Raw genomic sequence first — 19,724 nt, forward strand, 5'->3', positions numbered from 1 at the left:
GGACAAATTAAGTGAGTTTTTTTCTTAAAACAAGCTAAATAATCTGTAAATGGGGTAAGTTAAATAATATTATGCCAAAAAGAAAAACATGATCAATCCACTTGACCCCATTGGCAGATTATTGAGCTTGTTTTAAAGAAAAACTCACTTAATTTCAGCATATTAGTTCTTAAAACTAAACAATATTTTTTGCATGTCCTGAAAATGCTTCTTGATTTAAGGATTTTTAGATATTTGGACTACAAACAAGACATAAAAGCTATTTAAGAAATGCATTTTTTGCAGTGTGGGGGCATATTATAGTTCCTTTTCTTAGGTTTTCATTTAATATATAGATAAAATTTGTAAATAATTTTGTGGTGGGCCGTTATCGGCGTTAACGCGAGACTCTAATCGCGCACAAAAAAATATATCGTTGTTAATCTATTCTCAAAGTTGGGTTGGGAGCTGGGTGTATTCGACGCAAGCTATGATGACTTTCACCTTGATATTTTAGCGCAGATGTATACCTGACCGGTGAGCCATCTGACAAAAAAAATGCCCTTCTGGATCAAATCAGCAGGCTTTAACTACAGTTCGGCAGTTTTACTTTAACTCATAAACATTTCATTCATGCCCCCGTGACAAACGTATTAGATGCAAATGAGGAGTAAGGACTGGTGAGAGTGTTATGGAATTTAATAACGCACGTCGAATGGAAAGAAATGTGTGCCGAATGTGTGTGTTTGTGTGTGTGTGTGTGTGTGGTCCTTTACTGACAGCCGCGTGTGTGGATCTTGTCGGAAAATATGGCAAAAAGTCCTACATGACGGTAATAGTTTAATTGCGATGATTACTTCAATAATGCCACTAATATATGCATACACATCTTCAGTTCTTACTTTAGTCGGATTAAGGTAATCAAAAATCGCTGTTTCAAGCTTATGTAGGCCTCCAGTTCAAAATTAATGTTTAACTGAATAAACAGTCAGTAAACACAAGTACATCTTATTGAACGTCATTTATTTTCATCACCAATTATCATAGTAGAACAGTTTCTCAAACAGTTTGTGATGCATTTTGGAAACAGGAGACGAGCCCCTGGTTTAATGCGCCACCTGGCTCGAGAAACCCGTTCTCAAAGACTAGCACACATATTCTGAATGCATTCGGCAGAATTCAAATGAGCCATTTTAATCTAGATTAATTCTGAGATTAATCTAGATAAAAAAAATTAATCTATGCCCACCTATAAAATAAATCAAATAAATTAATATAGGATATAAAAAAAATCCATCTGTTTTAAGCTTTGAACATTGGATAACATATCAACACAACAAAACAGAGATATGATCACAAACTGTAAATTGTGGACACTTGCGATCCATATTAATTTAAGACCCTCATGTCCCTGTCAGAGCTACAATTCGGTGATGTTTACATTTATCTTGTGGATTTTCCTCAGTAATTTAGTCATTATTCACTCTCAGAAATGTATCTTTAGAAAAGGTACTGGCCCAGTGACAGCTCCTGTACCTTTATTTCTGAGAGTGTTCACTCTCGCATTCACTTCTGCTATTTATACTATGCTATTATGCTATTTATAAATGCATTTTGATTAATACTTTAATTGCACTTAACCTGCATATCAGAATAGAAACTGTAAAAAGCCTACAGATGTACTGACAGTTATAGGTACCACATATTGTTATGGGTCAATGATGCTACCCAATACATACATTTCTCCTTTCTGGCTGTTTTTTCTATGAAGGAATTCTCTAGAAGCACACTTTGGGCATGTCTCCATGTCAGTTAGTAACACTAGGTCTCATCACACAACAATTATCCAGCTTTTTGGCTATAAAAAACAGAGAAATCACTCAGCACATGACTTGGCGGTCAGCGGGAGACAGTTGCTGCGTCCCAATTCGCATACTATCCATCCTAAATAGTATTTGAAAGTAGAATTAGTATGTCCCAAATCGTAGTATGTTAAAAAGAGTATGTCAAAGGTTCCCGGATGGTTTACTATTTCCGGTTAAAACTCGAAGTGTAGAAGCGTCCATACTCTAACCGCTGATATTGCCCACAATACATTGCGCGTAGGACGTGAATTCGATTAGAACTACAAATGTGGGTGAAAAGTGTAAACAAACTACAAACATGATGGACGCGCGAGACCAACCGTCAACCAGAGAGGCTTGGGTAAAGATGTTTGTATGACTGTTAATTAATATCTAGCCCACTGGAACATGTTTTAATCGCGTTTTCTGTGTTATATTTCATCTGCAACAACAATACTGAACTTAAATTAAGACGTGTTTGGACATTAACGTCTGAATGCAGAATTATCCAAACACTTGAGGAGATTTCTCTGCATGAAAGACTCGTGAATGGGAGATTAACCTGCTGCTGCTGCTTCTAAAATAGGGTAGGGAATTAAATATGAAAGAAATGTGGATGATGTGTGGATGATTGACAGGGCTTGTATCTAAGCAACACAACGATCTGTTAATGAGGAAGTAGTATGTCCCAAAAGCTTACATACTCAATTGTGTACAGAGAATATAAAAAAGCTGTCAGGCACGGTTGCTCAGTGGTTAGCACTGTGGCATCACAGCAAGAAGGTCGCTGGTTCGAGTCCCGGCTGGGCCAGTTGGCATTTCTGTGTGGAGTTTGCTTGTTCTCCCAGTGTTGGCGTGGGTTTCCTTCAGGTGCTCCAATTTCCCTCACAAGTCCAAACACATGCGCTATAGGGGAATTGAATAAACTACATTGGCTGTAGTGTATGAGTGTGTGTGTGAATGTGAGTGTGTATGGGTGTTTCTCAATACTGGGTTGTGGCTGAAAAGGCATCCACTGCGTAGAACATATGCCAGAGTAATTGCCGGTTCATTCCACTGTGTTAACCCCTAATAACACCCCTGATATGAGAGTGTGTGTGTGAATGAGAGAGTGTATGAATGTTCCTGGGTAAAACATAAGCCAGAGTAGCTGCCGATTCATTCCGCTGTGAAAATGAATGAATGAATGCTGTCAGTGAAAGCTCCTTACCCTCAGGACGGTGATCTCCTCTTCGGCCTCAGCGGTGGTCTCCTCTAGCTCAGTTTTGGCCTGCTGTAGTTGGTTGTCGAGAGCGTGGCGCGCCGCCTGCAGACTGCTGATCTGAGCTTCTCTCTCCTGCAGAGACAGCGTGAGCTCCGACACCTGACGCTTGATCTCCAGCTTCTGCTCCTCATGCTCCAGGCCGATCTGTGGAGCAGTGCAGGACCACGGTTAGGCCTGTCATGATATCTCATTACGATATATTGCACCTAAATGTATTGCGATTAGGGCTGGGCAATATTGCAAAAAAAATTATCATAATTTAATATTTCATATCATTTGGTATCAATAATTAACCTTAAACAATCTTAGGAATATTAAGATTTATTTTTTAATTTAAGGACTTTAATTTAATTTACCAACATTACTCAGGCAAATAGTTTTAATAGTGAAAAACAAAAAAAAGGAAACAAAATATCTAATCTCTTATGTCTTATAATAAAATAAACGCATTAAAGAGACTCTTAAACTTCATAAAATGTTACAAAGTGTGTGCAATGGTAAAGGTAGATCAGCATCTGTAAGGTGTAAATAATAATGATACAGTAAACCTCAAACTCTGTACACAAAACAAATGATGATCAAATCTGAGCTTTCAAGTAAAAGAACCAGCCGTCATTATTCAAATACATGCTGCAAATTGTGAAATTGCATGACTACATTACCCTTGTGTTAAAAATGTCTTCCAGATGGGGTGCTAGTGGCTGGGATGCACAAGAAAAGAAACCAAAAAGCCACTCCGGTGACATCTTTACATCTTTTTTATTTACAACCTGCTCCTCACTGCTGCTGGTCATGGCACTCATTTTTGACATTATTCTGACCTGAGGTGGCCCAAAACTCACACATGAAAAGTCTGTCCATAACTAGGCGACCAACAATCGTTTTCTTATAGGAGGACAAATAGATTATCGCTGCAGTTCCGATACAAGTTTTACTTCTCTGTAGAGAATTAAAAAGCACGGCAGTGTTTGGGTGCGCTATGTTTGAGGTAATTAGTCTATCAAAATGTGTATATTCCTTACAAAGTGTTAAGCAGATTGGCTAGTTCTATTTACATGAATCGCGGTGTGTTCATGGCATTCTGGAATGTTTAGATGCTCTTAACTAGGTGCGCCTGGAAAATGCGAGCATGTCACATGCTTATCGCTCCCTATTTGCTCCCTGTTTTTACACCCTAAGCTTATTGGCATTCCTACCAAAGCGGATGCTCAGCAGTTACGTTTTAATAAAAATATATAAAACTTTTTTTATCATTATTGACAATGGTGTTCAGTAAATAAATACTGATACATTTTTTATTGCCTAATCCTAGTTCGATTAAACGATATTATTGTCATATAAAATGACAATATAATTGCAGCGTAATGCAAGTACACTTTCAAAGAACACTGAATATTTTATTCTTAAGAATATTGTAATAGTAATTATTATTATTTATATTTATATTATTGTATAATTATTACTTTTATTAATATTATTGTAATTTTAACAATTTAATAATTAGCATATACATTTTCAGTATCTGATTGCAATGCCTAAGTAAATAAATAAATAAATAAATAAATAAATAAATAAATAAATAAATAGTAAACATTAACAAAAAAAGTGCAAGGTAACAAGAACAAGAAGAAAACAAAGTAACATGTTATTTTTTACTTTTAAACACAAACACGTAGGTGCCTCTACGGCCATATTTTCTACCAGATCTATTTTCCTTGACACTGACACCTCCAATAGAGACTGGATAAGATGACATAGGATGAGCAATCAGCTAAATTGTTGCGGATATTGCTTTTGATGCATGGGCAATATACAGTTTCAAGTCAAAATGATTCACCCTCCTGTGATTTTTTTTTCTTTTTTTCTTCTTCAAATTTTCCCAAATGATGTTTAACAGAGCAAAGAAATTTTCACAGTATTTCCTATAATATTTTTTCTTCTGGAGAAAGTCTTATTTGTTTTATTTCAGCTAGAATAAAAGCAGCTTTTAATTTTTTTAGAGCCATTTTAGGGTCAATACTCATTAGCCCCCTTAAGCAATATTTTTTTTCTCTATTGTCTACGGAACAAACCACTGTTATTCAGTGACTTGCCTAATTACCCTAACTTGCCTAATCAACTTAATTAAGCCTTTAAAAGTCACTTTAAGCTTAATACTAGTATCTTAAAAAATATCTAGTCAAATATTATGTGCTGTCATCATGGCATAGATATAAGAAATCAGTTAGTAGATATTAGTTATTAAATATTTTATGTTAAAAATGTGTTAAAGAAATCTTCTTTCCCTTAAACAGAAATTGGGGGGAAAAAAGGAGGGCTAATAACTCAGACTTCAACTATAGTTCAGGATTCAGCATAATGTAATCATAGTCACCTCTCGCAGCCTGGCCTCCAGCTCCAGCACTCGGCTCTTGTTTGTCTGCTCTTGTTGTGTGAGTTTCTCCAGATGCTCCTCCAGCTTTGCATTCTGGGCCTCCAGTTTTCCAGCCTGAGATTCCAGATAAAACTTCTGCTGTCTGAGTTCAGAAATCATCTCCTCCTGGGCTTTCCTGAAAATTATAAACAAGACTTTAAAAGAAAACTCTGTAGAAGTTGTCAATCAGTCAAAGTTTGGTTGACCAGCTAATCTAGTTTACATCTGCCTTTAGTGAATATTCTGGATCAGTGCTATTCAACTAATCATCAAACCTGTAGGTCAACATTGATCAGTGAGCCTGTTTTACTGGATTCATACAATTAATTCACAGTCAAATCAGTTTGCATTTTACTTTTATACCCTGGAAGAGCTGGTTAACCAGTAAAATCCTTCCAATTAAGCATTTAAAACAACACTAGAGTTGTGCAATATTTACCATGTACAGTAATATCATAATTGTTGTTTTTATTGATAAAAAAACAACAACTGATAAAACATTATAACTGACATGGAAACTAGTGGTATGCATGAGGTATGTGCCATTATATATATATATATATATATATATATATATATATATATATATATATATATATATATATATATATATATATATATATATATATATATATATTCATTTGTTTTATTCAACAAATTTTCATTGTTATTAATTCCTCGTTTTATTACAAACAACTTTGGTATTATTATTGATTTATTATTATTATTATTAGTAATGTCATTACTATTGTTATTATTATAATTATTATGAATGTTATTGATGTGCAATAATTATTATTAATTTTATCATTATTGTTTCCTTTATTATTATTGGCATCACTGTTGCCATCATCCCAGAAAATAACTTTTATCACCAACCTTGGTATTACTGCTGTTTTATTATTATTATTATTATTATTATTATTATTATTATTATTATTATTATTATTATTGTTATTGTTATTATTATTATTGCTAAATACTTTTTAAAGCTACTAATATGATTATGAATGTGATTGCATTGCTATTTATACACATTCCCTGTGTTTACTATATGTTGTATGCTTTACACTCTTATTTAAAAAATAGTTGGAGCTCGAAGGGCATTCGCAGCGTAAAACAAATGCTGGATAAGTTAGCGGTTCATTTCGCTGTGGCGACCCCTGGTTAATAAAGAGAGTAAGCCGAAAAGTAAATGAATGAATGAATAAATGAATAAATAAATAAAATTCAAGTAAAGAAAGCCAAATGAATCATCAAATGGCATTATTATTATTTTTTCATTACTGCTAATATTACATCATCAGCATCATTACTATTATTATTAATATTATTATTACCTTTATTATTATTGATATCACTGTTGCCACAGAATATACATTTATCTCTAACTTTGGTATTAGTGGTGATTTATTCTTCTTCTTATTATTATTATTATTATTATTATTATTATTATTATTATTATTATTATTATTATTATTATTAATGTTATTACTGTTATTATCATTATTCTTATTATTATTAATGTTAGAAATGCTATTATTATTATTCATGTTAATGTTAGTAATGCTATTATTATTATTATTATTATTATTATTATTATTATTATTATTATTATTATTATTATTATTATTATTGATGTTATTATTATTATTTTTAATATTCTTGTTATTATTATTAGTGTTATTATTATTACTACTACTATTATTATTATTATTATTATTAATATTAGTGTTATTATTATTTGGTTATTATTATTATTATTATTATTATTATTATTATTACTACTACTACTATGAATGCTAAATACTATTTAAATACTACCAATTTTATTATGATTGTGATTGCACTGATATTTATACACATTCCCTGTGTATTAAACAATCATAACAATATTAAATAAACAGAATAAATAAATAAATAAATAATAAATAAATAAATAAATAAATAAATAAATACAATTTACAGATTTAAGTAATGAATCAGTCAAATGAATCATCATTTTTAAGAGATCAGTTGAATGAATGACTCATTGAGTAAATGATTAAGATCTCCACTTATGTTTGGTTTTCGTGTCATAACTATTTCCCTGTGATCCATAAACACATTCAACAATTACCATCTTAGAAAAATCCCAACATTTTTATATAAAAATATCAGAATATATAACCAGGATTTCTCTTTTAGCATGGACGATACAAATCTGTTATGCATAATGCAAATATTCCAGATCATTATTCATTAGCTTTGTGCTTAACCCTGAAAATCTGCCTTCATGGCACATTAGCCTGAAATTAACCTTTACAGTCAACAAACACATTTCATATCCATGGCTCATTCATGTGAACGACACGAAATAGAAAAAAAGAATATGAAAATACAAAATCATAACAATAATATGCAACATTAATTGTATATACGTGACACTGAATGTGCGTGGCTAATGTTCATTTGGACAACTTTAAAGGTGATTTTCTTGGTATTTTGATTTATTTTGAACCCTCTGATGATTTTGGATTTTCAAAAAGTTGTATCTCAGCCAAATACAATCAAAATATATAACATATAAATATATAATATAATAATTATATTTATAAAAAATAAAAACATTGACTCTTATGACTGGTTTTGTGGTCCAGGGTCACATATTTATACATTAATGTAATTTAACTCATGTTTCATTTACTTTATTTGAAACTAAAATGCCAAAATATAAGTGAATTAATGTCTCTTCATCATTCAGGGTATTTTTTTTAATTAAATAACACTTATTCTGACTTGTATTTATAAAAATAATTACAACGATATGTGATCATGCTACATTTTCTAACATTTCGAATGATTAAAAACTGGCGAATATCAAAAAAACAAATGTGTTTTTCTGTGTACTTTACCAAACGATATGGCACAACATGAATCAAAATGGCTGACTGCTTTTATATAACAGGCACCCGCAAAGGCCAATCAATAATTAAACGTGCAACTAAAAATAATCTAAATAAACAGCACTTTAGTCATGCAATATAATGTGCTACTGTAATTGCAGGCTGTTTACAGCTACCAACTAGAGCTGACCTCCATCCATTACTGAATCAGATCTCATCTGTATGTCCAGTTAAAGACAAAACTATTAGCCCTGCTGTGAAATATTAATTGTTTTTCAAATATTTCCCAATTTATGCTTAACAGAACAAGGACATTTTTATCTTTATTTGTACATTTGCATTTTAATTTTAATGTTATCCAAGTTAGTTAATAGAAATTAGTTATGAAACTACAATGGTTAAAATGTGTAAGGAAAATAAATCATAATAATTGAATAATTATAATTATAATTGAGTCTTCAGCTGTGCGTAAACTCACATGTTCTTCTGTGTGTATATGCTGCTGTTTGCTGCCAGTTTGTTGGCTTCGGACAGCTCAGCGATCCTCTGCTCCAGACTGGTCATCTTTGACTCCATGGCATTGATCGTCTGCATGAAACAAAGTTTACACCATATCATTCGTTGACTAAATAAAAAAATAAATACATTTTCTTTGCTAGTCGAGCTGGTTATTGCTGGTTTTGCTTAGGACTAGGGCTGGGCGGTATGACCAAAATTTTATTTCATGGTATGAGAAGGTTTATTTCACAGTTATAACATCTTTCACTGTATGTTTTTTTATATTATATTATATTATATTATATTATATTATATTATATTATATTATATTATATTATATTATATTATATTATATTATATTATATTGATATAAAGATTAGATTAGATTAGATTCAACTTTATTGTCATTACACATGTACAAGTACAAGGCAACGAAATGCTGTTTCGGTCTAATCAGCAGTGCAATAGCAGCAAGTGCAGGATAAAGGTATAAGTTATAAAGTGCAGTTATAGAAAAACTATGGTGATATTTACAAATGGATGTGCTATGAATATTATATACAGGTTGTATTAGCTATGAACAGATTTACAATAAATGAATATATGTACAGGATGCTATTAATAGCAGAAGTGTGCAGATAGATAAACATAATTACAAATGTCTATGTGCAGTGGGTATGTACAGTTCAGATAAGTGAATCAGTGCAATGAATATGTGCAAACTTTATATGTGCAAATGTTAAATAGTGCAGTGATTGTGAGGAGTATAAGTTAGAGGAGAGTGGAGGGTGTATTGGGGGGGGCAAAACAGTCAGTGAGGGGCAGAGTTCAAAAGGAAGACAGCTCTGGGGAAAAAGCTGTTCCTCAGTCTGCTGGTTTTTGTCCGGGGGAGCCTGAAGCGCCTGCCGGAAGGCAGGAGAGAAAACAGTCTGTGAGCAGGGTGAGAGGTGTCCTTAAGAATACTGCATGCTCAGCGCAGACAGTGTTTCTTCTGGATGTCCTCTATGGCTGGCAGTAGTCCCTGTGACGCGTTGGGCAGTTTTCACCACCCGCTGCAGTGCCTTACGCTCAGCAACAGAGCAGCTTCCATACCAAAAATATAAAGTAATGCAGTTTATATTGAGATGCAATAATTTCACACAAGCGTATATGTATTATATCTGAGAGCACAGGTGAGCCATACTGAGTGTGCCTTAAGCAGAACTTTAAACCAGTGGTGTAGTCTTTGCTATATGCACGTATACTCAGTATGCCTCCTTTTTTCCATGAGCTGTTTGGGTATTACGACTTCTGAGGATCATACTCTCGGTATACTCACTTGTTTTGGTGATTAGACTTCCCTAATTTTTGTCTATTGAGTATTTGAGCTTTTCGAAGATTAATCAAATATACATTGACTTTCATCGTTTCTTTGCCTACTTTTAAAATTTGGATTGGGTGGGTAATAGTACACAACCTATTTTTTTAGGACTACACCACTGCTTTAAACCTACAAATAAGTGTATTTTAACGATAGCAGGACATTAAGGTGTCTATTACAATGGGCTGATCAAAATATTTGCATATTTACTCCTGCTTAAAAAAACAAACTGTATTTTAGATTGCAATGTTGAAATTGTTTGAATCACCAGTGATCGAGCAGTTGCAGATTGCAGGAGAACTACAATTCGGCCACTGATATGAACTATAAGTCCCGCTATGCACAACACACACACCTGTTCTGAATCACAGATGATTGCGCACTGACACACAGCTGAAAGCTCATCTAACTGTGCGTTCACACCGAAGACGGTGAAAGCGTCAAAGGTTGCTCTGACGACAATGCTGTCTGCCTTCAGCTCCGGTGGCGAGAGTGTCAAACTTTGCCACATTGATCTCATATTTAAAGGAGCTGTTACCGCATATCAGCAAATGAGTTACATTCCCGCCTAAAACATGCTTTCTAGCGTGAAAATGTTGCACACTTTTTATAAAATTCATTTAACAAGGGAAGATCAAGTTGCATGTGGTGTGGCTTTGCTCTACATATCCAATATGCGTCCATATGTTTGAAATATTTTAAAGAAAAAATATATAACATTAATGCACATCAGTAACTCACCAGTAACTTTTTAAATGTATGTTCCTGTAAGAAAACATTGTAAATAATTGGAAATCCAGCGACCGCAATGATTAAACCCTTGGGAACAACTGTGGTCTGAACCAAAGTTCACAGGGCTGTGTACTCTTGAATTCTCTCAAGCGCTGGACTTCTCCATTTTGATTAGTTGCTGCCGAACCGCATCACAGTTCATTAACATAAAGTTAACTTGATTTCAACTCCCCTCGACGCCCACACCAGCGAAGATGTGTTGCGGTGCTCCTCGCCGCCAGCTCCCATTGAAAACTAATGATTTACGGCTACTTTGACACTCTCGCCACTTTCGGTGTGAATGCAGCTAGACTGATTACACAGTTCACATTCTGTTACACAGTGCTGAGTCTTGTTTCTTCATACAAACATTACGAAGCAGTTTTACCTTGTCTAGTCTTCTAGTATTTTTGACCTTTTGCTTGTTTTCGGTGTTTGATTCTTTGCTGCCTAGCCTGACCTTTTGCCTGTATTCTGACCATGTATTTTTGGATTATCTTTGTGCTAGTGTTTGCTCCTCTTTATGACCACTGTCTGCATGACTTCTATTTAAATGAACTGCATGTGGATCCTCACGTCCATTGTTCAGCGTCCTAACGTTACAGGAATGTCAACTAACCGACCCCCTAACCCCGCTGCTCTTTACTTTCTTCACTCCTCCACCCTCCTTCAGAAAAGTGTTTACATCTTGTACCTCGGTTACTCCAGAAACAAAAAAACACCACATTTGCATGTGTTTTAAAGCCTCATCAGTATAGATTATGAATAACATGACTTTCATTCCAAGAACAAACTGAACTGATATATGGCCCGTTTCCACTGAGTGGTACGGTACGCATTTATGGCTGTTTCCATCATCAAAAGATACCTAAAAGCAAACCGTATTGTACCACTTTTTTGGTTACCCTTTGCAAAGGGTACCTACCAGGTCTAAAGAGTACCAAAAGGTGGAGCTAGACACTTAACTGAGCGCTATTGGTTTACAGAGAAGCGTCACTCGCTCGTGGAGCTAGCCAGAACGAAAACAAAGAAACTGCCATGTTTTAAATACACATTACATCGTAATACTATATGCACATAATAACAAGCCATGGTCGACCCAAGCTCAAACAAACCATGTCGTTGTCTTGTTGTACAGCCACAAAGCCAAGAAGAACAAAATCTGGCACATCCTGTTTTGTTTTACCGTCTACAAGTGTGAGTGGTTTTGCTTTCTCCGGGAGCTCGAGATCGCTCGTCTGCGTGTCTATATTTGAAATAGCGAACTTCTTGAGCTGATGATAATAACGTGCGCATGATTATTGAAGTGCTTCTGACATCTGATCCTTTAGGAAAACGGACAAACGCGAGAGTGAAGCGCGAAAGAACAAAGGAGAATCTCGACAAAACACAGGAGCAAATTGTTTCAACAATCTTAAACATGAACAAACTGCCATGTTTATCATCGCCTTTTGGACTATTATGAACTCGGAATAACAGAATTACGTTCTAACAGAGGCTACATGTGCTGGTGAAGATTAAAGACACAGATGAGAGGTTTGCACTGACTGTGGGCTATATTAAGTGTTGTTTTTGAACCCAAATAAGGACTAAATGTATGTTGTGTGTAGTTTTCTGTTGTTGGTAACATATCTGAGACTGTAAGGGTCTGTATGTGTTCATATATGTTGCATTTATTTATTGATTTTATATAATTGCAGACGTTACAGTAGGTCATTGATCTATTTGTAGATATTTATGTGTATAAAGCATCTGTTTTGTGAGAAGTGCTTCTTATTTGATATATGAACGACGCGTACGGCTTTACTGTGACATTTCCTCGAGTGACAATGACGTCCACTGAAACTTTCTGTCATACACTACGCCTATCAAAAGAGTACCCTTGGTACCCTTTAGGCAGCGGAAACGCATGCCTGATAAAGGTGACTCGTACTGACCCGTACCATACCGTACTGTACCAGTCAGTGGAAATGGGCCAATAGAGAATAGCTACTTTTCTATCTCCTTCGACTTTTTGTAGAATTGGTTTCATCCTCAAACATCAACATTAGTAAAGAAAGAGATATCAAAGCACCTCTTTAATAAACTTTAATAAAGTAAAACACATAATATTGCGATCAATGTGCTTAATGCTCCTTGCTGGGTGGAAGTAAAGTTTGTGTGTCTCTTCAAATGCAAATGATGTTGTGTACCCCACCCCCTTTTCAGATAAAGCCTTTACATCTTGTGCCTCAGCTACTCCTGCAACAATAAACACAGCATTTGCATGTGTTTACGAATAATGTGACTTTCATTCCAAAAACAAATCTAGATGTAGAGAATCGCCACTTTTGTAACTCCTTTGATTGTTTTTAGGACTTCTTCATACTCAAACAACAACACAATCTCTCAGAAAGCACAGAATATGTGTTACCGCTTTCTGGTCGCTGATCACTTTTCCTCGTTCGCGAGACTCCTCTTCAAAAGTGCTCTGTTTGGACTCCAGCAAATCCTTCTCAGCCAAATCAGCCTTCATTTGAGTCTCTAAAACCTATAAAACACATAAGCAGAGTTATTAGACCTAAAAAACAAACAGAATTATCAATATTTCATCATAGTATTACCTAAATTCTTTTCAATATTATTCTTTACTTTGAGTTTTTACTATCCGTATATTATCATAATTATAGTAGTGCTTTTTTCTTCTCTCAATATTCTCATTGTTTTGTTGCTGCAAATTGTTTCCACTTCTTTTTCTTATTTTCCTTTTCTTCTACTCTTTCTTTTCCTTCCTTTTCTATTTTTTTCTCTTTTTGCTAATCTTCTATTTCTTCTCTTTTCTTTTTCTACTTATTATTATTATTATTATTATCATCATTATCATCATTATTAATATTATTTGTCCTCTTCCTGAAATCCCAACCCCCCTCACCTCTTCACTATTATCATTAATATTATTACTTCTACTTTTGTTATCATTATTATTAGTACTGTCCTAACTTGTCCTGTTATCTCCTCATTATCATTATTACAAGTTGTTGTAGTAGTCATAGTAGTAGTAGTAGTAGTAGTAGTAGTGGTTGAAGTTGTAGTTTGGGTTTATGAAGTAGTAGTTGTAGTAGTATCTGTAGTAGTAGATGTCGTTGGTATAGTGGTATCAGAAGTAGTGGATGTGTAGTAGTAGTAGTCGTTGTCGTTGTCTGTGTAGTAGTATCAGAAGTAGTAGAAGTGTTGATGTAGATGTTGTAGTAGCAGTCATTCCTGTAGTAGTATCAGTAGTAGTAGTAGTAGTAGTATCAGTGGTAGTAGTCGTTGTAATAGGTTCAGTAGTAGTACACATTGGAGTAGTAGTAGTAGTGGTGGTTGTGGCTGTAGGTTGTGGTTTCTCTCATTGGCTGCATGTTCTAGTCTCGTTTTATTTAAGCACATGGCTTGTGTTGTCTCTTTGTGTCATCTGCTCTTCTGTCTATTGTCTAGTCCCACCCTAGTCCCAGTTTGTCATCCTTTATTGCCTTGTCCTGTCCTATCGTATCTTCCAGCCCTAATTCCTGCCAGCCTTCCTAATCAAGTTTGTTTGTTTCATAGTTTTGTTAACGTTTTCCACCTCATTGTTGAGATTTTTGTTGTTTTTTGGTTGTTTTTGCTGCCTTTTTGTTTTATTTTGATTATTTATAAACCCATTTTGAGTTACTGCAATTGAGTCCTCGTCCTTCCCTTTCCCGAAACGTGACAGACTGAGGCCTCATTTACACTAATACATTTTCGTTTTAAAACGCATAATTTTGGAAGGTTTTGCCTTCCGTCCACACTATGCCGGAGTTTTTAAGTGCCGAAAACGGAGCTTTTTGAAAACGCTGAAGTGGCCGTTTTCATTTGAAAAAGCTGCTGGTCCGTGTCAGTGTGGATGGGGGAAAATGGAGACATCTGAAAACGAAGGCGTGGCTGCAGACATTCGCCAATCTGATTGGGGCCTAATTAAGTAGCCTAAACAAAGTTCAGTCTTGCATCCTCTCCTTGTAAGTTCAGACTTCGCAAGTTTGAACTCCCGAGGACACGTCGGGTACATCTTTAAAGGGAACAGTGTACTTTATGATCTCATTCACAACACCCTGGATACGTTGTTTCACTTTCTTAACAATAAAATGAAAGCATGATATAAGGAACTGTCTATTTTAATTTTGATATTAACTTAACAGAAACTAAAACAGACACTAAAAATGTTGAGGCATCGTGTAGCTACATATTTATATGACCGCCACTATTTATTCTATTAAACTATTCACTATTTGCATATTTATAACAAAACAGAGCCTTTAACATAACTACCTCCTTTTATTTTCATTGAAAATACAAAACATACCCTCTCTTTTGCTGAATATCAGTTTTAATAATCAATAATGGCCATTATAAAAGTTTAACATACAATAAGTTTATACATTGTAGGAAATAAATGCAGGCAATCAGTCAAATGTGCAGAATCAGTGTACGCGGTTATATTAATTATTATATTAACTTAGCTTTGCGCTCAGCCTAAAGATGTTATCTGAGAACAAGCAATAGATTCAAAAGACCGAAGTCGGGGAATATGTCATTAGATATAGACAACAAGAATAATTAAATATCACGTTTAACAAATATAGTGAGATTAGATCCAGTGGTAGATCCGTGATGAGCAGTCCGACGTGCACAGCTCTCATTGCTGCAGTGCATGTCAGTGTGTGGTTATGTGATGTGCGTTTTTAGCGGGGAAGTGTGGATAGAGAGTTGTTCAGAAATGCTGGGTGAAACGCCAGTGTGGACGCAGAACGTTTTCATCCTAAAAAGCCGTTTTAAAACTAAAACGTATTAGTGTAAACGGGCTTGTATGTGGAATCAAGGGAGTTGTGGTCATTATATCCTACGGGAAATCATGTTGATGGATGAGCTAAAGTATTCAACACATATTTTTATCATAGCAGTATGAAATTGTCATGAAAAAGTATTTTTACATGCTGTTAATAACATACTACTGTTATCATTACATACTGTTAGTAATTTTGCATACTGAGTCTGATGCATATTAATTTGTTGCAAAAAAAAACACACAAAAAATCTGAGACAATTCAAGCAGCCACTCTTTGTTTCCTCTCTCTTCCTAAAAGAAAAAAAGAGAAAGTATTGTATCCATTCAATCAATTGCACGAAGAGGAATGAGCTGTGCGGGATTTTCCCGAAATTCAACATTCAGTGGCATTTCAATACTTTGTTTGTCATACATAACACACATTTTAGCAAATAAATATTGAACAGAGACTAGCAGCAGGCTGTTGGAAAGGTCAAATGCGCACGCACGCACACACGCACACACACTCGACAAACAGCAGCATGGGAAAGGTGCGTGCAAGACATTAAAACCAGCATACAGTATAGTCTACAGCAGTGGCTCTCATACAGTATGTCTTTATATTCAGCACTTTGTTTGTCATAAAGTGCTCTGTGATGCAACTGACAGAAAAAAAAAACGTACATGTTATGCCTTTCAAGGATTAATCCAAAAGCAAAGATAAACACGAGTCGGAATCTTTCATTCAGCTGCTATTAAACTGTTACTGAGCACTGAAGCCAGAGTATGTGCAGTTGAAGTCAGAATTATTAGCCCCCCTGAATAATTCGCCCCCTGTTTATTTGTTTTTCCCAATTTATTTTTAACAAAGAGAAGATTTTTTTTTCAACACATTTCTAAACACAATAGTTTTAATAACTCATTACTAAAAACTGATTTATTTTATCTTTGCCATGATGACAGTAAATAATATTTGACTAGATATTCTATACAGCTTAAAGTGACACTTAAAGGCTTAACTAGGTTAATTAGGTTAACTAGACAGATCAGGGTAATTAGCAGGGCTTGAAATTAACACCCGCCAACCCGCCAAATGCGGGTAGATTTTCAGCGGTTTAGACAGACACTCCCACTAGCCACTTTGGCTGGTTGGAAATATTTTTTAAATTGTAGTTTTCATAAAAGCAGTGTTCGACAATAAAGATGGCCCAATATTCGTGCAAATGTGATCTTAGAATCGAGAAGCAGCACGACTGACAAAAATATCTGCGTTCGCGCGAGCAAAAGAAAGCAGGTGAATACAGAATGAGAGGATGATCTCTTGCGCGCACAACTGATGTGATGCGCGCGGCTGTTAAAAAGCGTGCGCTCTCCCGTTTACTTGCGCAAAGCAACCGTGCCTAGAGGAAATGCAACTGCTGCAATCGGTTCTCTTTGAAATAGACTGGACAAAAAGCGATGCTTGCGCACCCACAGTCCTTCTGCTTTCAAGAGCTCAAGATTTAAAAAGAAAAACCCTTTTATAAGCAGCAGCGGTCACTGCTTTCGTTTTAATTATTCTTTGAACAGATTATTAACAGGCCTAACATTAACCGTGTGCACGTGATCATCCTTTTATTATCACACACGGTATGTTTTTTACCTGCTTTCTTTTGCTTACAGTTATTTTGTTAATATGATTTAATTATCTTTTTTTTTTTCCAATAGCATTGCTTTAATATGAGTTTAACTTTCAATTTATCTGTAGTTAACTGGTGATCTGGGACCTTTAGCCGTGCAGGATAGATTACAGTGCATATTTTGGATGCATGATAATAGTTCTTTTTTAAATGTCAATTGTTTTTAAAAGAAAAGTTTTGTTGAATTAAAACGGGCATGTATACAGCTATGTTTTGCTTGTTATGACACATTTAAAATTTGTGGCTAAGAAATAATGATTTAAATATTAAATGATTTATTTATTTTTGGTGTGGTCAGAGGTAAATTTGGTAAATACTTAAATTTTGAGCCCTAAAAAGTCATGTGAAATAAAAACTAATTTCAATGTGACAACCCATTTGCTCATGCACATTGAGCAAGCTCATACACAACACACAAAAAGTGAAATGAATGAAGAGTCGTGTGGAGATAACACAACATCTAAGTTAAGTCATTTTAGCATGTCAAAGTCTTATTTATGCATATAAAAACATACTTTCTCAACAACAATAGTGTGGCTAGTGAAAATGGCGAGTGGCTAGTAATGTTGGAATGCTACTAGCCACAGTGGCTGGTGATCAAAAAAGCTAATGTCAAGCCCTGGTAATTAGACAAGTTATTGTATAATGGTGGTTTGTTCTGTAGACTATCGAACAAATAAATAGCTTAAAGGGGCTAATATTTTTGACCTTAAAATGATTAATAAAAAATTAAAAACTGCTTTTATTCTAGCCTAAATAAAACAAATAAGACTTTCTCCAGAAGAAAAAATATTATCAGACATACTGTGAAAATTTCCTTGCTCTGTTAAACATCATTTAGGAAATATTTTAAAAAGAAAAAAAATTGAAAGGGGGCTAATAATTCTGACTTCAACTGTAGAAACTCAGTGATGGAGGTGAAGCTCTGTTGACTTTGAAACAGCACTGATATATTTGTCATGATCACAAGTGTGCGTGTGTTTGTTTGGCCCAACCTTGATCTTGTCTTCAAAAAGCTTTTCCTTCTGCTCCAGCTGTGTTTCCATGCGCTGCGCCATCGCCTGCGAGTCCCGCAAATTTTCTTCAAGCTCCTGAGAACAGACGACAGAAGGAAACATTAATGCTCAGAAGTGTCAGCTTTGTTTTTATTTTCTGCACGGATTGCTCATCTAGCGTATGATTTTTCTTCAAAAATGTACTTAAAAGATGTGAAAAGAAAGTGAATTTGCTGCTAATGAAAATTATACATGTGTTTATATTAAGATTAATGCATTTTAATTGAAAAAAAAGCACAGATTGAGACTTTTTGGTCCAATCCCAATTCTATTTTTGTACCCCTACCCCTTCCCCTTGGCCCTTAAAACCGAGTGTGAAGAGGAAGGGCTTTAAAATTTACCCCTAAGAAATGGGACAGCACAACAGCACCTGCACACGTCATCATATGTCATCTATAAATCAATAAATGACCTAGGACCTCAATACATTACTGATTTGCTCGCTGAATACAAACCTAACAGATCACTCAGATCTTTAGGATCAAATAAACTAGAAATTCCAAGAGTTCAAAGCAGGGTGAATCAGCTTTCAGCTACTAACAGCGCCCCCTACGGCTGGAATCAGCTTCCAGAAAGGATCAGATGTGCTCCAACATTAGGCACATTCAAATTGAGACTGAAAACACATCTGTTTAGCTGTGCCTTTACTGAATGAGCACTGTGCTACGTCCGAAAGATTGCAGTATTATGTCTTTCTTTACTTTTTCATTCTTTTATAACCTGTTTTAACACACTTTAATCGGTTTTTGTCTGTTTTTAATCATTTTTATGGTTTGTTTTTTTTATTTTCTTATTCTTGTCTTTTTTATTCTTGTTTATGTAAAGCACTTTGAATTGCCACTGTGTATGAAATGTGCTATATAAATAAACTTCCCTTGCCTTGCGATCTCTTGCTTCATATGAGATCAGACGATCGCGACTGCTGTAGTTATTCCAGTTGTGTTTTTTTTTTGGTATTTATCTTCAGGAAATCACTGAAGGCATATATTATGTTATCATAACAATATAATGTGGCAATAAGATCCTAACTATACTGTGTATTTACACAGTGGCCACATTCATCTATGTAAACACACCAAAAACAACACGAACATTTGAAAGATCCACCCCTCAATAACAAAGGTCTAGAATTTGTCCCATACATGAGCCTATTTTGACTGCTGCATCATCATAAA

General features: G+C 34.8%; 1 protein-coding gene across 7 annotated transcripts in view; it reads right to left on the reverse strand.

Moving 5' to 3' along the window:
• Positions 1–19,724, reverse strand: part of LOC130233889 (citron Rho-interacting kinase) — a 139,179-nt gene that overhangs the window by 64,098 nt on the left and 55,357 nt on the right. For all 7 annotated transcript variants that reach the window (XM_056464141.1, XM_056464139.1, XM_056464137.1 and 4 more), the window contains exons 10-14: positions 18,490–18,585; positions 13,428–13,544; positions 8,864–8,973; positions 5,462–5,636; positions 3,034–3,231 (exon numbers count right to left, since the gene is read on the reverse strand). In XM_056464141.1, coding sequence (XP_056320116.1) covers positions 3,034–3,231; positions 5,462–5,636; positions 8,864–8,973; positions 13,428–13,544; positions 18,490–18,585 — 696 coding nt within the window. The remainder of the gene's footprint in view (positions 1–3,033; positions 3,232–5,461; positions 5,637–8,863; positions 8,974–13,427; positions 13,545–18,489; positions 18,586–19,724) is intronic.

The sequence above is a fragment of the Danio aesculapii genome, chromosome 8, assembly GCF_903798145.1.
Source record: "Danio aesculapii chromosome 8, fDanAes4.1, whole genome shotgun sequence".
NCBI lineage: Eukaryota > Metazoa > Chordata > Actinopteri > Cypriniformes > Danionidae > Danio > Danio aesculapii.